Source organism: Musca autumnalis, unplaced genomic scaffold (assembly GCF_047663935.1).
Source record: "Musca autumnalis isolate F117 unplaced genomic scaffold, ASM4766393v1 scaffold_3, whole genome shotgun sequence".
Lineage (NCBI taxonomy): Eukaryota > Metazoa > Arthropoda > Insecta > Diptera > Muscidae > Musca > Musca autumnalis.
In genome coordinates this window covers 57,814,000-57,833,709 of record NW_027411866.1, presented here as the reverse complement: position 1 = coordinate 57,833,709, position 19,710 = coordinate 57,814,000, and the positions used below count along the sequence as shown (strand labels likewise).

At 39.8% G+C, this 19,710-nt stretch overlaps 1 protein-coding gene across 5 annotated transcripts in view; it reads right to left on the bottom strand.

Annotated features, from left to right (window-relative positions):
- Positions 1–8,689: 8,689 nt before the first annotated feature.
- The window catches only part of LOC141399689 (uncharacterized), a 132,512-nt gene continuing 121,491 nt past the window's right edge, over positions 8,690–19,710 (bottom strand). For all 5 annotated transcript variants that reach the window (XM_073978897.1, XM_073978898.1, XM_073978899.1 and 2 more), the window contains 2 exons: positions 10,490–10,599; positions 8,690–10,409 (listed from right to left, as the gene is read on the bottom strand). In XM_073978897.1, coding sequence (XP_073834998.1) covers positions 10,185–10,409; positions 10,490–10,599 — 335 coding nt within the window. In that variant the 3' untranslated portion in view covers positions 8,690–10,184. The remainder of the gene's footprint in view (positions 10,410–10,489; positions 10,600–19,710) is intronic.

The window sequence follows — 19,710 nt, the reverse complement described above, 5'->3', positions numbered from 1 at the left end:
TTTCATGTTTTGTTGGGCTTTGTTTTTAAAATACAAAACACGCACACATACAAACAATAATGTTCTGTCAAAGTTAAACTTTTCAACTTTTTTCAACTTACAAAAAGTATACGCTCGACGTATTTCGGTAGTTCTCATAAGAATACATGTGTTCTACTTCTTTCACCACACACGCCCTGGGTATACGTCCGTATATAGGTATGGGCCTGAAGTTTCTTGAAACTTTTTTTCAAAACAGACGCTTTGGAAGCACCCTTTCATTCAGAAAGGGTCTTTGGAAGCACCCTTTCATTCAGAATGGGTCTATAGAAGTACCCTTTCATGCAGAAAGGGTCTTTGGAAGCACCCTTTCATTCAGAAAGGGTCTTTGGAAGCACCCTTTCCTTCAGAAAGGGTCTTTGGAAGCACCCTTTCCTTCAGAAAGGGTCTATAGAATGGTATCCCAAAAACCATAGGTTAGGTTAGGTTAGGTTAGAGGATGTGCAGCCACTAATTGTGACTGCGCCACTCGGAGACCTTACGGAGAGAGAGATAAAGATAGATAAGAGAGATAAATAGAAATAATAGAATAAATAGATAAATAGAAATAAAAAGAATTAAAAGAATAAAGAAACAAATAAGAAACAAGGTAGGCAGAATAATCGAAAAAACAAAGCGTTACGCGTTTAGGTTGCGCTGTCCCAGCCACTTTAGATTTTTAACGATGTTGCAGATTACAGCAGGTTCCACAGTTGAGTAGAAGGTTAGAGACGGCGGAAAACGAACACCCACTAGTCTGTGTCGTCTACGAGCCAGGGCTGGACAACGACACAGGAGGTGTTCGATCGACTCCGACTCCTCCTCATCCTCACAGAGTCTGCAGTAGTCATTAACATCCCTATCCCATTTAATGGTAAAGGCCCTGACATAGCAGTGTCCAGTGATGACTCCCGTCGTTACCTTCACTTCCGCTTTGCTCAGGTTCAACAGCGAATACGTTCTTTTGGCTGACAGAGACGGCCATATGGATCTTGCCACAATGCACCTAGGTTCATTGTGCCACAATTCACTGGCTCTTTCGTCAGAGAACGCTTCGACTTTTTGGAAAAAGTGACAGATGGGTGGTTTGATAGAGTCAGTGATAGCTAGATCATCGGACTGTGATCCTCGTCTAGCTAATTCATCTGCTTTTTCAATACCCTGGTAGTCACGATGTCCAGGTACCCAACATAGCCGAAAGCCGTTAGTTAGCGCATCCAGAGCTATTCTACACTTGAGGACGACGTCGGATTTGATGTTGCAGGATTTGATGGCTTTAAGAGCCGCTTGACTATCCACATAGATAGTCACCGGTTCAAAGATTTCTGCATCCAGATTTTTAATCAATTCCGCCGCCTTCCAAATCGCGAAGATTTCAGCCTGGAACACACTACAGTTGCTGTCTAGCCTGTATGTGCGTTCAAGTGATAGACTTTCACAGTAGACACCGGCACCGGTACCTTCCTCCATCTTGGAGCCGTCTGTATATATAGCCAGACCGCCCAGAGGGGGGTTACTGCGGTTCCAGTCGTCTCTACTAGGTATAATGACTTCTATATCGTCAAATCTCAAGACTGGTGATATATAGTCACTTATTTTGCCACAATGGTTCACAAAAATACCTGATTCATTCAGGATACACCCATGCCCATAGGTACGACCCCGCCAAAGACCCTGTTCATGAAGCCGCAGGGCACTCCTGGTTGCCTGACACTTAATGCTGATACTCAGTTGTCTTAAGTTCAGCATTGCGTTCAGTGCAGCCTGTGGCGTGCTCCTGGTAGCTCCAGTAATAAGAGTTGCGGCGGCTCTTTGTACCTTATCGAGCTTAGTGGATGTTGACTTTTGACGCAATGAGTGCCACCAAACGAGAGAACCATAGGATAGGATGGGTCTAACCACTGTATTATACAGCCAGTGTATAATCGAAGGAGTTAGTCCCCAGCTTTTCCCAATGGAATTCTTACATGAATAAAGTGCAATCATTCCCTTCTTCGCCCGCTCCTCAGCATTCCTATTCCATCGCAATTGACAGTCAAGGATTGTGCCAAGGTACTTTGCTTCGGGGGAGAGTTGGAGCTGCACCCCATCCAGTGTTGGTGGAACAAAGGCGCCGAGCTTACGCTTTCTTGTGAACATTACCAGTTCCGTCTTCGTTTAGCCTTGGCCCAGCGTGATAGAGTCGATAATGCTCCCTGCATAAGCTTCGAAATGGTTGACGGAAATTTACCGGAAATCAGCAGTACCACGTCATCAGCATAAGCAACAACTTTGATACCTTGATTGTCCAGCTCCATCAAAATATTGTTTATAACAAGGAGCCACAGTAATGGCGAGAGCACACCTCCTTGAGGGGTGCCTCTAGTCACTGTTTTCCTTATTTTTACCTCCCCAATGCTAGAATTTATAATTCTGCTTTGAAGCATATTATTAATCCAGCACGTTAGGGGTTCAGGTGCATTAACTTTCTTCAGTGAGAGATTGATGGACTCAAGTTTTACATTGTTAAAAGCTCCTTCTATGTCTAGAAAGGCAGCCAAGGTAAAGTTTGAGTCTTCCATGTTTTTCTCAATGAAGCCGACCACCTCATGCAAGGCAGACTCAACAGATTTACCTTTAACATAGGCGTGCTGTGAGTTGCTTATAGAGACGGTGTCTACATGACTCCTTATCTCCAGGTCGATCAGTCTTTCGAGTGTCTTAAGGAGAAAGGATGATAAACTTATGGGTCTGTAGTCTTTAGGTGCAGAGTGACTAGGTTTTCCCGCTTTGGGAATGTAAGTTACCTTTACCTCCTTCCACAGCCCCGGTATAAATGAGAAAGTCAAACACGCCCTAAAAATCTCCTCCAGGATTTGGTATAAGATCGGTGATGCAAATTGTAGCATCGCCGGCGTTATGCCATCCGGCCCAGGAGACTTGTAAGGCTTGAAAGTGCTGACCGCCCATTTAATTTTACTTCTGTTGACCACCCTGTCAATGAGTACCAAATCCAAAGGCTCCTGAACTCGGAAGTCGTCACGCTCATTGTTGACAGTATCCTCATCCTTGCAGCCTGGGAAGTGGGTCTCCGCAAGGAGATCAAGAGTCTCAGTAGCGGAGTCTGTCCACGCACCATCTTGTTTCTTGATACTTCCAATGGATTTGGGGTCCTTGGAGAGTAGTCGTCGAAACCTAGCTGCGTCGTTAACTCCTTCTACCGACTCACAGAAGTTAACCCAAGATGTCTTCTTTGCCCGCTTGATTTCACTCTTATATTTATTGAAACTCACTTTATAGGAGTCCCAATCAATATCGAGTTTAGTCTCATGCGCCCTGTTATACAGTCGTCTAGTGTTTTTCCTAAGTTCGCCAAGCTCCTTGCTCCACCACACCGGCTGAGATTTCCTCCCAGGATATGTTAGTGGACAGGACTCCTTATGGCAACGAAGAAGAACATCAGTGAGATTATTTACGGTTCCATTGAGGTCATCAACTGTTTCCGTACTAATATTAGGAGTCAGTTGCGAGTTCGTTAGTTCCGTGTATTTGTCCCAGTTTGTCCTTCGTGGGTTTCTATAAGGAATTTGGCGACCTCTTTCCAGAGAGACATCAAAGAATATCTTCATATGGTCCGAAAAGGAACATTCTTTAGATACCCTCCAATTCCTCAGGACAGAGTCATCTAAATTAGAAAGGGTTAGGTCAATGACCTCTTCCCTGTTCCTAATTTTAAACGTTGGATCACTACCCTATTACATATCCGTAAATTATAAGATAAAATAAAATCGAATATGGACTCACCCCTCTTGTTGGTGTCCTTGCTGCCCCACTGGAAATGGTGAGCGTTTGCGTCGCAACCCAGGATTACGTTACAGGTACCCATCATCTCGTCAAGCAGACGTCGGACACACTGGTTGGGTGGGTCTGGGGCCTCAAAAGGCATATATATCGATGACAGCAGCGTGGCCTTGCCTTCTCCATGCTCCATCCTGACCGTGCATATGTCACCGTTACTGAAATTAGATAGAAAGATTAGATTTAAACTCTTTTTACCTACTATACAAGTCCTTACCTTGTCCCCCTCGGACGCGGCAAAGATGTCGAAGTTGGCATTGTTTAGTCCAGAAACCTTATTCTTATAGGTATAAGGCTCCTGGACTAAGACAATGTCTACTTCAGAGTTCGTGAGGGACAAGAGCAGTTCAGCGGCAGCGGCCTTGCAATGATGCAGATTAATCTGCAGTATGCGCAACCTTTGCCGCTTCCCTACCCTTACTGTTTTTCGTGAGGTGGACTCAGTCGACCCCGAACCCATCCTGAACCGAAATTCAGCTTTCCCTCACGTTCTCTTAAGTATAACTCCCCAGGGGGGTCGACCGCCACTCTGGCCACTAAGCCACCCAACTCGCTACAGGGGACTAGACTAATAACAGTCCAGCCCGCTGTAACAAGATTGGGATTCTGCAACCTCAGCATTCTCAGCAGGATTTCCTTGCTTACCGTAGGTGGGGGAATCCACGCTGAGAGTACCTTTCTGGACGGGATGTCCGATAGGGAGACCGCCGCCAGATCAGCTCCTTCCCACAGAGCACCAAGACCACTCACTGTCTGAACGAGAAAGTCTCGCGACCTTTCATTCATACAGTTGATGACCTTGACACCCTTACGCAAGAAGGCGCTGCCAAGCTGACGGTCTTCCGGATCTTCCGGTCCAGAAACTATCGCAGCCCGAAGACCAGTTTCAAATAGCAACCAGTGACTGTCGCTGATTTTTCCATTTGGATCAGCTCTGTCGATGATTGCTATTTGCAGGCCATCGTCTGTCACAGCAGTTGGTCTACCGTATGGCTTATTGCGACCTTGACCGCGTACCTTGGATGTAACTTTTCCAGAAGAGGCGGAAACCTTCTCCGTACTCAGTTGCTTCTCCTTGGTCGCACGCTCAGCGGCCGCTGCATACGAGGTTGATGGTTCGATCAGCTGAGAAGTCATCGTCTTCTTGGCTGAAGGCTGCGGACCCTCGGAGGAGCGTACACGCTTTACAGATTTACTCTGCGGGGCGCTGCTCTCTCCACCCGAAGACGATGTTTCCTTAGCTGGTCCAACCTTCTCCCTGTTGAGACCAGCATCTCCGATTGCGTCACCCTTGCCTTTTGGAGCAGAATCGGGCTTTGAGGCAGAGTCCTTTACCGCTCGATCACCACTAGGGGTGACTGTTGGCTTAGGGGTGCTCTCAATAGCCTTTTTCTTTACCTCTCGGTTCGGGTTAGGCTTCGGAGAAGATTTTGGCGCAGCACATTTACCGGAGGTAGCAGGCTTTGCCTTCTCTACTACGTCTTCCGGGAGGAAGATCCTCTCCACCGGGAGTTCGCGATGAAATTTACGAGGATACATTCTTTCGAACTTCCTCATAAATTTCAACTTGCCCTTGATGAGGTGGACCTCCCTCTCCGAATGCAAGTTCGCATCTCTCCCTACAAACTTGCGGAGATAGGATACGGCACGCTTGTAGTGTCTCGCATCCGATGCTTTGCGGGCCGAGGCAAACTTTGAGTCGCTGTCCGTTTTCGTGTCATCTTCCGATTCCCCGTCGTCGGACATCGTTTCCGTCGCCTCCTGCCTTTCAAGCTTTTTGTCGGCATGTGCCGACACAGGACCAGTCGGAATACGACTTGCCTCCGGCTGAGTCACCAGGCTTATAATCCCTTCGTCAGGGCTGCAACAATCTACCCGTGTAGACTTGGCCGGGATCACCGTGGTGTCCAGCTCATTGTCAGTCAGAGTAAGATTGTGCAGCAGTTCCTCCGGGAGCATGTCCTCAGTGGTTTCTTCCGGCACAAGCCTTTCCAGCTGGTCGAGGAGTTCCCTACTCTGTCTCTCTAAACTGTCGTCGATAGTTTTTTTGAGATTCGTCCTAGGGTCGTCCCCGCCCAAACTTGCAGTCCTGTCTGCCTTGGACTGGCTTTCACCAGCCCTGGTCAAATCATGATCCTTACGAAAAACCGAGTCGTCAACTTTGGGGTTAGAAACTGATGCACTTGTAGCAGGTACAGCTGTAGGTGCCAAGGCATCCACACCTAAAACAGCCGGATCACAATCACTTGATCTCGACGACACATGGCTTGTGGTCACACCAACACTTGCCGCCGGTACTGGGTTATTAACTTCCTGCACCGTAACTTTATTCCTTCTTTTTCTTCTACCCATGTTTAGTTAATTATTTAAGGGGACTACCCCGATCCAGTTTTTGGTCCACGGGGGGTCCAAAGACCCCCAGAGTCCCCACAATGTGCGGAAACGGCCCCGTCTTTGGTTGCCCTAGGACGATTTCGCTTTCGCACATTGCAGTGACCCCCTTCCCATCCGCCACCCGGGAAGACGCGCCTGGTAGGAGAACGGCAAACTCTCCCAAAAACCATGGGACAAAGTCTGTTAGGATGGTTGGTTGACTTGTGTCTCCACAAAACGCCAAACAAGAGATAATATTCCAGTAAAGACAAAATTTAAAATTTGTACTAGGTAAAGCGATAGATAATAATTGTCGATAACAAGTTATCGGTGATGTATCGGAGCGTTATTTGCTTTGATTTGAATAAATCAGAAAAAATATCAGAGTAAGTTGTACACAAAAGTTATAGTTTTCTAAAATGATAAGCTCAGTGGAACTATTTTTTGATGATAGTGAAGAAAATATAGTTAACGTAGCATCTATCAGGCGACACTTAAGAGATAAATCGAATCCTTTAGAATTGCCATCAGTATTGTAAGTATGTTTGGTTTCCAACATTCATCAAAATAATTGTTAATTTTTTGGGTTTAAAGCCTATTTTCGGTTTCCAAAAGACGATGTTATTTATATAGTAGAGGCATTAAAAAATGACTATAAAAAACCCACAGATCAACAGCAATACAGCTACTCCTTAAAGTGTGTGCTGCTTTAAGATATTTTGCAGAAGGAAGCTTTCAAAAATCCCATGTGCTTTAACCTCGGGATGTCTCAGCCCACATTATCAAATGTATTAAGTGAAGTTCTTTAGAGGAAAACCTGTGTAAAATTTGGATTGTTTCCAAATTAACAGAAGAGGAAAAGCGTTAGCGTTCCCTTGCGTTGTCGGATGCATTGACGGAACACACCTGCATATAATGGGACCAAAGGAAGATGTTCGCCATTTATATTTGAATAGAAAAGGATATTTTAGTTTAAACGTTTTTTTTGGCAAGTACTTTGTCAATTTCTACTTCATTTTGAGGTTCTCATTTTCTACCTCAGCAGATTGTCCAATTTCACAGTTATTATCATCCCATGTCTCTTCAATTCAGTAGATCGCACCTGCAGGATTTGAAACCATATTAATTTGCAGTAAGTCTGCTACCGCTTGCTCTATCGACGACAAAGATATTTCTTGTGATGGTCAACCTACTGTAGCTGTAATGTTCTTCTTATTTTGAGACATTTTTTTTAGTTTGGATTTAAAATGAGTCCATACTCTGTGCCATCCATCTGGTGTACGCACACAACTATTTAATTGCTCCGCAACATCCTTACACACCCAAAAAGTCTGACTCCACGAGCTACGTTTGGGTGGGCTTCCATTTTCTCAAGCAGCATTTCAAATTGCTGTTTTGTAGTAATTTTTACCAATATAAGTACTGAAATACCAAAAAACGTATATAATATTAAATAAATTCACTTAATATAAATGAAAATGTTACGCTAGTGATATTATTATAAAAAAATGCTTAGTTGCCCAGGTATTCAGCACATCTGTCGATAGGATATATAACGACCAGCCGTTTCCGATGAACGAATAATCTTTACGACTTGACTCTTTATGCCGAAATATCTAGAGACTGGATCGCCAGCTTGTTTTCTCATCAACATGTTCTCCTTCAACTTGTAACGTGCCAGTAGTTCTTGTTTTTCCTCTAGTGTCATAACCACATGCTCAGGAACCAACTCATATTCAGTAAAGTTTATGAGCAACTCGGATCTAAAAATTGTTCCAATATGTATTTAGGAACCATATCAGCCAGGACAACAACAAAAGTCCATATTTACATTAGGCAATTTCCTTGCGGCAATTGTCAGTTTGTTGGAGAGAGAGGTGAGGTATATGGTAACCCTTTGCCTCTCAACACCCTCTCTCACCTACAAACTGACAATTGCCGCAAAGAAAATTGCCTAATGTAAATATGGACATAGCGCGATGGATGTTGCACTGCGTTATTTTTCGAGTCGAGTGACTTGACCACACAAAACCTAAACCCGCAAAAACGTTTTGTGCGACATCTGAGTCCGTTGGGCTTTAATACAGGTCGACTATCTGTATCTTTATTTTTATATGATGTCATACAATGGCTCATCTTGAATTCACACAGTACGTTCAATAAATCAAACAGTTATAACTGTTTTTTTTTTATCATCGAGTAAAAGTTCGCAATATTTCCCTGCCGACCAGTATTATTGAACTGTATCATTTCACTATAGGGCTGTCACCGTAGTACCGTAGTGCAGAGCAAATAAGGTCGGAGGTTTAATCACTGTCCAAAACATCACATTTTCGGCGGTTGAAATTACTTCTGCTTAAAAAAATATCAGTGAATACTTACACTCGGTAAGGAACAAAAATTCTAAAACTTACGATATTTTCGGCACCTTACATTGATGGTATATATAATAATAGTCATGTTTTATGCGATTTGTGTTCTGTCTAGTAGTTTTTTTAGTTCTGTTTTCTTTTTATTATTTCTTAAGATTTTCATACATAATAACTTAACATAAATTTTGAAATTTACAATATTAAATATTAAATTTTTGTTTTGTTACATTTTTCTTGGTTTATAATATGCTGTAGCTTGTTTGCTGGCTTGTCTGCTTGTGCTCGTCATAAACATACTTTTTTCTTGTATATAAATATGTATGTATGATTGGTTGGGTGGTGGTGTGGTAATGGTGGTTATATAAATGTACTGTATGTTGGTTGTAATATGCAAAAAATTCATATATGAATATACACAATCGATGTATTACTTCTATGTAATACACAATGTTTTAACCTATATGTATGCTTTGTTTGTATACATACTTATATTCATATATACCGCTGCTCTTGTTACTGTTGATATCATCATTGTTGCTCTATGCTTGGTATGTGGTAGATATGATCACTGACTAAAAAAGGAGTTATAGTATTCTTCTCGCCCCCATACGCTTAGTTATACACTGTGAATTTCACTGCGATCAATACAATTACATATGTATGGATGTGTGTAGTTATATCTTACTAAACATGCACTATGGGAAGCAGCATATTCTCTTTTTTGTGATTCTCGTAAATGGTAGAAGCGTAGATGTGTATATTTTAGGTGCAGAAGTTGTTTGTCGGTTTCTGTTGGCTATTAAATGCGATTTGAAGATGTTGATCTTTTTTTAATTTGCTTTTTTATAACATTCAGAGGGAACAAAGGAAAACTAAAACGCGAAGTAAATGAAAATATTCTTTAAAAAATTTAATATGAATACGAGTATATAATTATAAAACAATAGAAAAACTACTAACACAGTGTTATTTTGTTTTGTATGTGTACACAGAGACCGATTCATTCCTATTTATTTTAAGTTGTCTATATATAAAAAGTTAAACAACAGGAGTGATAGGTTCATTTGTATGGAAATTTGCAAAGGGGAGTGACTAACAAAAATATCAACTAAAACATTTATTTAAATTAATTCGTACACTGCTTCTCGTTACATACGTATATGGGTACGTTCGGACTTTTATTCATCATTAGCTTATATGTAAATTCAGCAACGATGCGAATCGATTTCGTGATACAGTGAAAGACTGCTTATTCCCTGGCCGATTATATTGATTTGCTGGTTGCACTACTGCATTGTTGTCATTCATTGCGTTGGATGTTGCCGTTGCTGCCGTAAACGTTCTTGCAAAATACATAGAGTATGTATAATAATATATAAATAATAAATATGCTTAGTAAAAAATATATTAGGAATATAATATAAATATAGTTTTGTTTTCTATACATAAACAAATAGGCATGCTAAGAGATGCATCATTGTCGGCTTCGACGATGCCAAATTCATGCATATCTTCCGGTCGCTTTTGAATCCCCATCACTATCAACAGCATTGTAAAATTTTGTCTGTGAAGTGTTACATTGGTTCATTGGATAATACAACAGCCCTTCTTCTTATTTTTCTTCTCATCTATGACAACATGACTAGCCGACGTAGGTCCAGGTACCACTTGCTTTGAGACTTGAGCTAGCGATGTAACGCCGTTGTTTTCTGATGGCTTTACTGCTCCTCCTCCAGCTGCTGCTGTTGCGGCTGGCTGCACCCTATGAGAACCATTTGTACCATTTTGTGCGGACTGATTTTGGGATACCTGGGATTTTGAAAATTGAAAAACAAAAATATTTTTTGTTAATTCCAAGTAGATTTAGTATTCTGCCAATGGAAACTTACGTTGGATTTTGTAATATCTTCGGTTACAACTGTCCCATTGCTAGTACCATTACTCTGTGACTTTCCATTACCTATCACATTATCTTCTGTGGGTGTTATAGGTTTACCTCCTGTAAAAGAAAAGAAATTTGAGATAAATTGCACACAAAGACGAAGGTATTGGTAAAATATAGTTAGATAGATAGCTAACAATAATTTTGTTACGCTCTACGAGAGGATTAACCCACTTAGAGCCACTGGTCGTTTAAACGCCAACAAAAAAAATGTGCACAAAAATGCAGGTAAAAACAGGTATTTTCTAATTGTCTGCTCATATGGCTGTCCTTCCCCGTTCATAAATTTACATTTGACCTGCGCAATTTTTCGCGGTTCGGTCACAAAAATAAACCTTTTTGTGAAGTGATTTTTTGATTTTCTTACAATGGTAAAAAACACGTAAGTAGATAAGTTACACTTATACAATGCAGAGATTAATTAGAAAAGATGTGAAAATATTATTCTAAAAAACATAAATTGTGAATACAAAGCAAGAATTATTCTGTATTACACTGCAAAGTTAGCTGTCCGTAAATTTGTATGGGAAATTGGTGTTTTTTTACAATTATGGATAAAGTAAACATTTCGTTCTTTGGGGCGTACGATATAAAATATTAAAAAAAAAATGATGAAGATAGAGAATATCTTTAAAAATATAAAAGAGTTGGCTTTGTGCGTACGACTAAAAATGAAGTTTACTTTATACATATTGGAAAAAAAACACCAATTTCCCATACAAATTTACGGTAGTGGATTTTGCCACTGTCCGTTTTAACGGACACCCGATTCCGGAAAAACTATAAGTTTAAACAAAGTTATTTTTTAAAAAATGCTTAAAAATGAAAATAAAACTGAATTCAATAAAAAAAAAATTTTAAATTTTCCAAAAAAAAAAACACTTTCTGGCGCTAAGTGGGTTAAGACCAAAACTCATTCAGTTGTTCACTTATTTTTCTGCTTTGTTTAATTTACTTCGGATAAAAGAATAAAAGGCAAACGGCATCCTAGTTCGAATTTGCCTGGTCGAACTTTATTATTTTGCCAGAAATGACAAGCCAAGGAAGGGAAGCTACCAAGAAAACATCCATTGATTTTAGGCATTTATTCTTGTTGCAATATTTGATCAGTAAAAAATACTAAAGTTATTGTCCATATAGAATTTCTATTTTACCAAACCATACCACATTTATAATTGTCAGAGTGAAATCAAGCGCGCCAAAAAGAAGTCATGGGTTTGTTTCTGTGAGTCTGTAGAAGGGGTAAACGACGCTGCCAGATTCCGTAAGATACTCTCGAAGGACCCCAAATCCATCGGTAGTGTCAAAAAACCGGACGGCACGTGGACAGACTCAGGTCTTGAGACTCTAAACCTTCTAGCTGAGACCCACTTCCCTGACTGCACGGATGCCAGTAACCTTCACATTGAATGTGACAACTTCCAAGTCCAAGAGTCAGTGGACGAGAGCCTCATTGATAAGGTTGTAAGCAGAAACAAAATAAAGTGGGCAGTAAGTACATTCAAACCCTATAAGTCACCTGGTCCAGATGGAGTAATTCCTGCGATGCTTCATTTTGCTGCACCGCAGATATACCAAATTCTGGAGGAGATCTTTAGGGCCTGTTTGTTTCTTTCCTGCGTACCAGATCTGTGGAAAGAGGTAAAGGTAACTTACATCCCCAAAGCGGGGAAAGCCAGTCACTCTGCACCGAAAGACTACAGACCTATTAGTCTATCCTCCTTTCTCCTCAAGACACTCGAACGACTGATCGATCTGGAGATTAGGAGCTTTGTAGACACTGCCTCGCTGAGCAACTCGCAGCATGCCTACATGAAAGGTAAATCTGTCGAAACTGCTCTTCATGAGGTCGTGGGTTTCATTGAGAGAAATATGGAGAATTCAAACTTTACCTTGGCGGCTTTCCTGGATATTATAGAGTATTTGTATTTACGTTCCACCCTAATACATATTTCAGTACGATCCATCCTAATGTGCGGTATGTGATCTTCTTCTTCTTTTAATTACTGTATGCAGTTACAAGTATCATTTACTCTCACTCTCATCTATTTATCTCTGAGTGATAAAGATACATGGTAACTTGTATATGCATACACACATAAACATATGTACATATATAGCCACTTGTTAGTTTTTAAGCTAGTTATGTTTGTTGATGCAAAATAAAAGAACATTAAGCATTTGGAGTTGAAACAAAGAAGTTTCTTTTGTGTAAATACACTACAATTTGGCGACGAGGAAAAAGTTTTTAAAGTTTTTAAATTTAAAATACCAGTTGGAGGCAAAATAAAAACTAATTAAACTAAATAAGAAGAAAGTTTTTGCCGAACAAATTAAAACAAACCAACGCCAAATAAAATTAAATAAATTGAAAAGGAGTGAATGCTGGATAATATGGAAGGTGAAGGAAATCATAGCTTCAATGCCAGCCAGATTGCTGTGTTCCAGACTTCTAATGTGTCTGAGTTTAACCCGAGTGTGGAATCTTGGTGTGTGTGGAAAGAACGTCTGGAAATCCATTTTTGTGAGATCAATTGTACGGATGACAATGTGAAGAAATCGATCTTATTGAAATCAGTTGGTGCAGTGGCATACAAAGTGTTGCATAGTTTGTGTAGTCCCGATAGTCCTGTGTCCAAGAAATATGAAGATTTGTGCGAAATTTTGGACACACAGTACACACCACCAACAATTGTGTTCAGCGAAAGGAAAAAGTTCCATGTTTCAACCAAAGCTGAAAGTGAATCGGTAGCAGAGTGGTACGCCAGAGTTAAATCGTTGGCGCTTAATTGCAAATTTGGCGATCATTTGGAAGCCTTTGTGTTAAATCAATTTGTGATGGGGTTGCCAAATTTCATTTTTGAAAGGCTGTGCGAAGAGGATGAAAAGTTGACGATGCAAATGGCGTTGCGAAAAGCCATGATTATGGAAACAAAAAATATGTCAAGGGCAGCAGAGGCTGAGCAGAGTTCGGTGAACTATGTAAATAAGCAGAGGTTTGCCAAGAAAAATTTTGGAAATGCAAATGGCGGTTGCAATAGAAGCAGTGGTAGCAGCGGTAACAGAGGCGGTTCAAATGGCAGCGGCAGAGGCGATGGTAGCAGAGGTAGTTGTGGCGGTGGCAGAGACAACAAATTTGAAAATGGTAGAAAACCTGTGTGCTCGCATTGTGGTTGGCGCAATCATAAGTCGCAAGCTTGTAAATACAAGGACAGCAAATGTCATTCGTGTGGTAAAATTGGACATTTGGCTTCAGTTTGCTACAAAAAGAGAAGTGTTAATTTTGTTTCTGAAGATCAAAATAATTATGATGATGATGATGTTTTTAATTACTCAATTTTTAGTGTGTCGGAGTGCAACTCTAGTGGAGTATATTCTCTTCCGGTTGTTATTGATGGAGTTGAGTTAAAAGCTGTGTGTGATACAGGTGCTCCGTGTACGTTGTTGCCTAAGTCGTTCCTGGAGAAGAACAATATTAAGAAGATGCTTCGTCCATGTCTTGTGCCATACGTGGATTATAGTGGTGATAAGTTGAACCTAGTTGGTGAGTATGATGCCTCGGTTACTTTTCAAGGTAAAACAAAATCGATAGTTGTTGTTGTTGTAGATTCATCGAATCCTCCTTTGTTAGGTCGTACGTTTTTACGTTCTTTTAATTTTGAATTGTTGCAAGTCAACAAAATTGATTGCTCAAACTCAAATTCTATGATTATTAATCAAATTAAAAGCGAGTTTTCGAGTGTTTTTGAAGAAAAGTTGGGAGAGTTTAATGTCACTAAAGTTTCGTTGAGAGTTGAGGAAAACGCAATTCCTATTTTTTGCAAACCAAGACCCTTACCTTTGGCTTGGAAAAGTAAAGTTGAAACCAAATTAAAAGATTTAATTAAATCTGGTGTTTTAGAACCAGTTGATAACTCTGATTGGGGAACTCCTTTAGTTCCAATTTTGAAGCCTAATGGCGATTTAAGAATTTGTGGTGACTACAAGGTTACCCTAAATAAATGTTTGTTGGATTTTAAGTATCCATTACCCAGAATTGATGAAATTTTTGCATCATTGCAGGGAGGTGAACTTTTCACGAAGCTTGATTTATCAAATGCTTATAATCAACTTGTTTTAGATGAAGAATCTCAATTATTATGTGCTTGGAGTACACATATTGGTACTTTAAAAGTAAAAAGATTACCTTTTGGTGTCAAAACAGCTGCGGCTATTTTTCAGAAAACTATGGAAAATCTTTTAAGGGATATTCCCTATGTTGTTGTTTACCAAGATGACATTACGGTCACTGGTAGAAATATGCAAGAGCATATCAGAACCTTAAGATTAGTTCTCCAGAAGCTTCAATCGTCTGGATTAAAACTTAATGTCAATAAGTCATTGTTTTTACAATCAGAAATATCCTATTTAGGATTTAATATTGACAAAAATGGTCTTCGTAAGAATAATGAGAGAATTTCGAGTGTGATTTCTGCTCCTATTCCCAAAAATGTTTCCGAGTTGCGAGCTTTTGTCGGTATGGCAAATTATTATTCCAAATTTATTAACAATTTTGCGCAAATTATGTCGCCTTTTTATCACTTGTTAAGCAAAGATGTGAAATTCGATTGGTCAGAAAGATGCAAAAAGTCTTATGATGAAATTAAGAAGGCTATAACCTCAGACCAAGTTTTGGTTCATTTTAAAGCTGATCTGCCAATTGTTTTGACTACAGATGCATCAAATAATGCTGTAGCTGGGATTTTATCTCACAAATTTCCTGATGGTTTAAGACCAATTGCTTTTGTTTCAAGAGCTTTGTCAAAAAGTGAACGAAATTATAGCACTCTTGAGAAAGAGGCTTTATCAATTGTGTTTTGTGTTACAAAACTTCGCCAATATTTATTGGGAAATCCATTCGTTTTACGAACGGATCATCGTCCACTTTTATGTTTGTTTGGTAGCAACAAAGGTTTGCCTATTATGGCTTCAGCGCGGATGCAACGCTGGGCATTAATCCTTTCAGGATTTGTTTATACCATTGAACACGTCAAGGGTGTTAAAAATGAAGCTGATTGCATTTCAAGAATGCCTCAAAAATGTTTTGAATCGAAAACTATTGAAAATTCTTACATAAATTTTATTGAAAGTCAAGAGAATAACTTGAACTTAAATTTCAAAGATGTATCTCGTGAAACAAGACGAGACCCAATTTTGTCAAAAGTTGCCGATTTGGTTTTAGAAGGCACTTTACTTAATTGTCATGATGACAATCTTTCACCTTTTCGTGAAAAGTATACTCAACTTTCAGTTGAGTATGGATGTATTTTGTGGGGATATCGGACAGTAGTTCCTAAAACCCTAAGGTCAAAAATTTTGGAAGAACTTCATCGTTCTCATTTGGGTATTGTTAAAACAAAAGCGCTTGCCAGATCATATGTATGGTGGCCTGGTCTGGACAAAGATATTGAACATTTGATTTCAAATTGTGTTTCTTGTCAAAAACTTCAATCAAGTCCAGAAAAGAGTACATTGATTCCATGGATGCCTAGTGATTCAGTGTGGAGTAGAATTCACATTGATTTTGCTGGCCCAATCAAAAATTTTTACTTTTTAATTGTTGTTGACTCTTTTTCAAAGTTTGTTGAAGTCTTCAAAACTAAAGATATGACAACAAATTTCACAATTTCGAAGCTAAGAGAGATGTTTTCACGTTATGGACTGGTTGATACCATTGTAAGTGACAATGGATCACAGTTCACTTCTCATGATTTTCAAAGATTTTTATCATTAAATGGTATTAAACATATTTTGACTGCTCCTGGACATCCATCTACGAATGGACAGGCAGAAAATTTTGTAAAAACATTCAAAAAGTCTATTTTGGCCAATTTGGACCAAAATAAGGATTCAAATTTAGATCAAATTTTGTGTCGATTTCTAATGGACTACCGAAACATGGTACATTGTAGTACTGGCGAGTCTCCAGCAAAAATTTTCTTTGGTAGAACATTAAAAACTCGCTTTTCTCTTCTCAAACCTCCTAAAACAAAAGAAAGAATCATGAATTCACAACAACACAACATTTTAAATCATAAAGGTAACCGTGACATCCAGTTTTGCGAAGGTCAGGAAGTTATGGTGCGTGATTATCGTAACCCTAACAAACCTAGTTGGACTCAAGCAACCATAAAACATCAACTAGGACCTCAATCTTATTCCTGCATTTTAAACCATAACAAGTATGTCATAAAACGGCATCTTGATCAAATCCGAAGACAACGTAGACAACAAAATCCACACGTCATTGAGCCTGATTTACAATCACATGTAAATAATGATAATTCTTCACTTGTTGCTAATGAAAACCATGCTCCAGAAGAGATTATACACCCTAGAAGAGAACTCAGACCAAGAGAAGGAGGTAGAGTTGTGAAGAAAAATTAAAATAATAATTCAATCAATTTTTTTAAAAATGTTTGAATTTTCCTTTAAAATATCATATAATATGATCTCGTAATTAAAAAAAAAAAAAATTATATTAAAAATTGTTTCATAAATTGTTTTATCATTATATAATTTTATGATTCAATCATTAAGTCAATAACCAAATATGGAATTCAAAATAATGTTATTTATTTATTATTTACATTCAGTGAATTTATTATGAACATAAATATTCATATTTTTAAATATTATATTGATTGCCAACTTTAGGGGGAGCATATAGAGTATTTGTATTTACGTTCCACCCTAATACATATTTCAGTACGATCCATCCTAATGTGCGGTATGTGATCTTCTTCTTCTTTTAATTACTGTATGCAGTTACAAGTATCATTTACTCTCACTCTCATCTATTTATCTCTGAGTGATAAAGATACATGGTAACTTGTATATGCATACACACATAAACATATGTACATATATAGCCACTTGTTAGTTTTTAAGCTAGTTATGTTTGTTGATGCAAAATAAAAGAACATTAAGCATTTGGAGTTGAAACAAAGAAGTTTCTTTTGTGTAAATACACTACAGATATAGAAGGAGCCTTTAACAACGTAAAACTTGAATCCATTCATCTCTCGCTTAGATCGGTCAACACCCCGGAAACCCTGATCTGCTGGATAAAGAGAATGCTGGAGAGCAGGATCATAAATTCCAGCATTGGGGAGTTGACAACAAGGAAGACATTAACTAGAGGTACTCCCCAGGGAGATGTACTCTCACCGCTGCTGTGGCTACTTGTGATAAACAATATTTTGGCGGAATTCGACAATCAGGGCATCAAGGTTGTCGCATACGCGGATGATGTAGTTTTACTAATAACTGGCAAATTCTTGTCCACAATTTCGGAGCTTATGCAAGGAGCCTTATCAAATCTGTCTCGTTGGGCCACCATAAATGGCCTTGGTGTAAATCCAACGAAAACAGAACTGGTATTGTTCACCAGAAAGCGTAAGCTTGGCGACTTCATACCACCAACATTGGATGGAGTGCAGTTGCATCTATCTCCTGAGGCCAAATACCTAGGTACAATCCTGGATTCTCAACTGAGATGGAAAAGGAACGTCGAGGAACGGACGAAGAGAGGTATGATCGCACTCTACTCATGTAAGAATTCGATTGGGAAAAGTTGGGGGTTAAATCCAGCTATTATACACTGGTTGTATAATACTGTGGTGAGACCCATCCTATCCTATGGATGTCTTGTCTGGTGGCATGCGCTTCGACATAAATCGAACTCGGGCAGCATAGACAAGGTGCAAAGGGCAGCCTCGATCCTGATAACTGGAGCTTTTAGAAGTACACCACAAGCAGCTCTGAACGCGATGCTAAACCTCTTGCCCACGAGACTTAGCATCAAAGGTCAAGCAGCACGTAGTGCCCTAAGGCTACATGAATTGAATCGTTGGCGTGACAGCACCTATGGTCATGCATGCATTCTTCGAGAGCTAGGGCCAAACCTTAGCTTAAATCAGCAGGGGAAATTCAGCGACTACTTATCACCAATCCATAGATTTGATGATTTTGAGGTCGTTATCCCTAGTAGAGATGACTGGATCCGTAGTAACTCTCCTCTGGACGGTCTGGCTTTCTATACAGACGGTTCCAAGATGGAAGAAGGTACCGGAGCTGGCGTCTACTGCGAAAAGCTTTGCCTCGAATACTCATATAGGTTGAACAGCGACTGTAGCGTTTTCCAAGCAGAAATCTTCGCGATCAAAATGGCCGCAGAGTTGATAAAAAGTCTGGATGCTGAAATCTTTGAACCGGTGACTATCTTCGTTGATAGTCAGCCGGCTCTTAAAGCCATCAAATCCCCCAATATCAAGTCTGAGGCCGTTCTTGAGTGTAGAACTGCCTTGGCGAACCTAACTAACGCTGTCCGACTCTGCTGGGTACCGGGACACTGTGACATTGTGGGAAACGAGAAGGCAGATGAACTGGCAAGACACGGATCTCAATCAACAAGTCAAGCTATCACTGTTTCTATTAAACCACCCATATGTCACGTTTTTCGGAAGGTGGAGACGTTCTTTGAAGAACAAGCCAAGGAACTATGGCATAATGAACCAAGGTGCAACGTGTCAAGGGCCATTTGGCCGAATCTTTCAACAAGGAGAACAACTTCGCTTTTAAGTTTGAGTAAGTCAGAAATCAGGGTATTGACGGGAGTCATTACCGTCCATTGCAACATCCGAGCCTTTATCGGCAAATGGCAGGATGATGGCGTGGACTATTGTAGGCTCTGTGAAGATGAGGAGGAAACGGAGACGATCGAGCATATTTTATGTCGTTGCCCGATGTTAACTCGAAAGCGGTATAGATTAACAGGAATACGCTTTCCTCCAAGTTTAACCTTCTACTCAAACATGGAACCAACGATCATAAACAACATCATCAAAAATCTGAAGTGGCTGGGACGGCGCGACCCATAAGCGTAACTACTTCTCTGACAGTTTTTTCCACCATCGCCAAATAAACCACCCTCTCTGTCTTTATTATATCTTCATTCTTTCTTATTAATAATTCATTTATTACTACTCTCCAAATCATACCCCCCTTTTTTCTTTATTCTTCTCTCTTTTCTCTTCTCTTTTCAGGTAATTCTGAACCTCTTTTTTTTTCTTTATGGATGATCACAATGGACCGAAAGGTCTCCGAGTGGCGTAGTCGATATACATA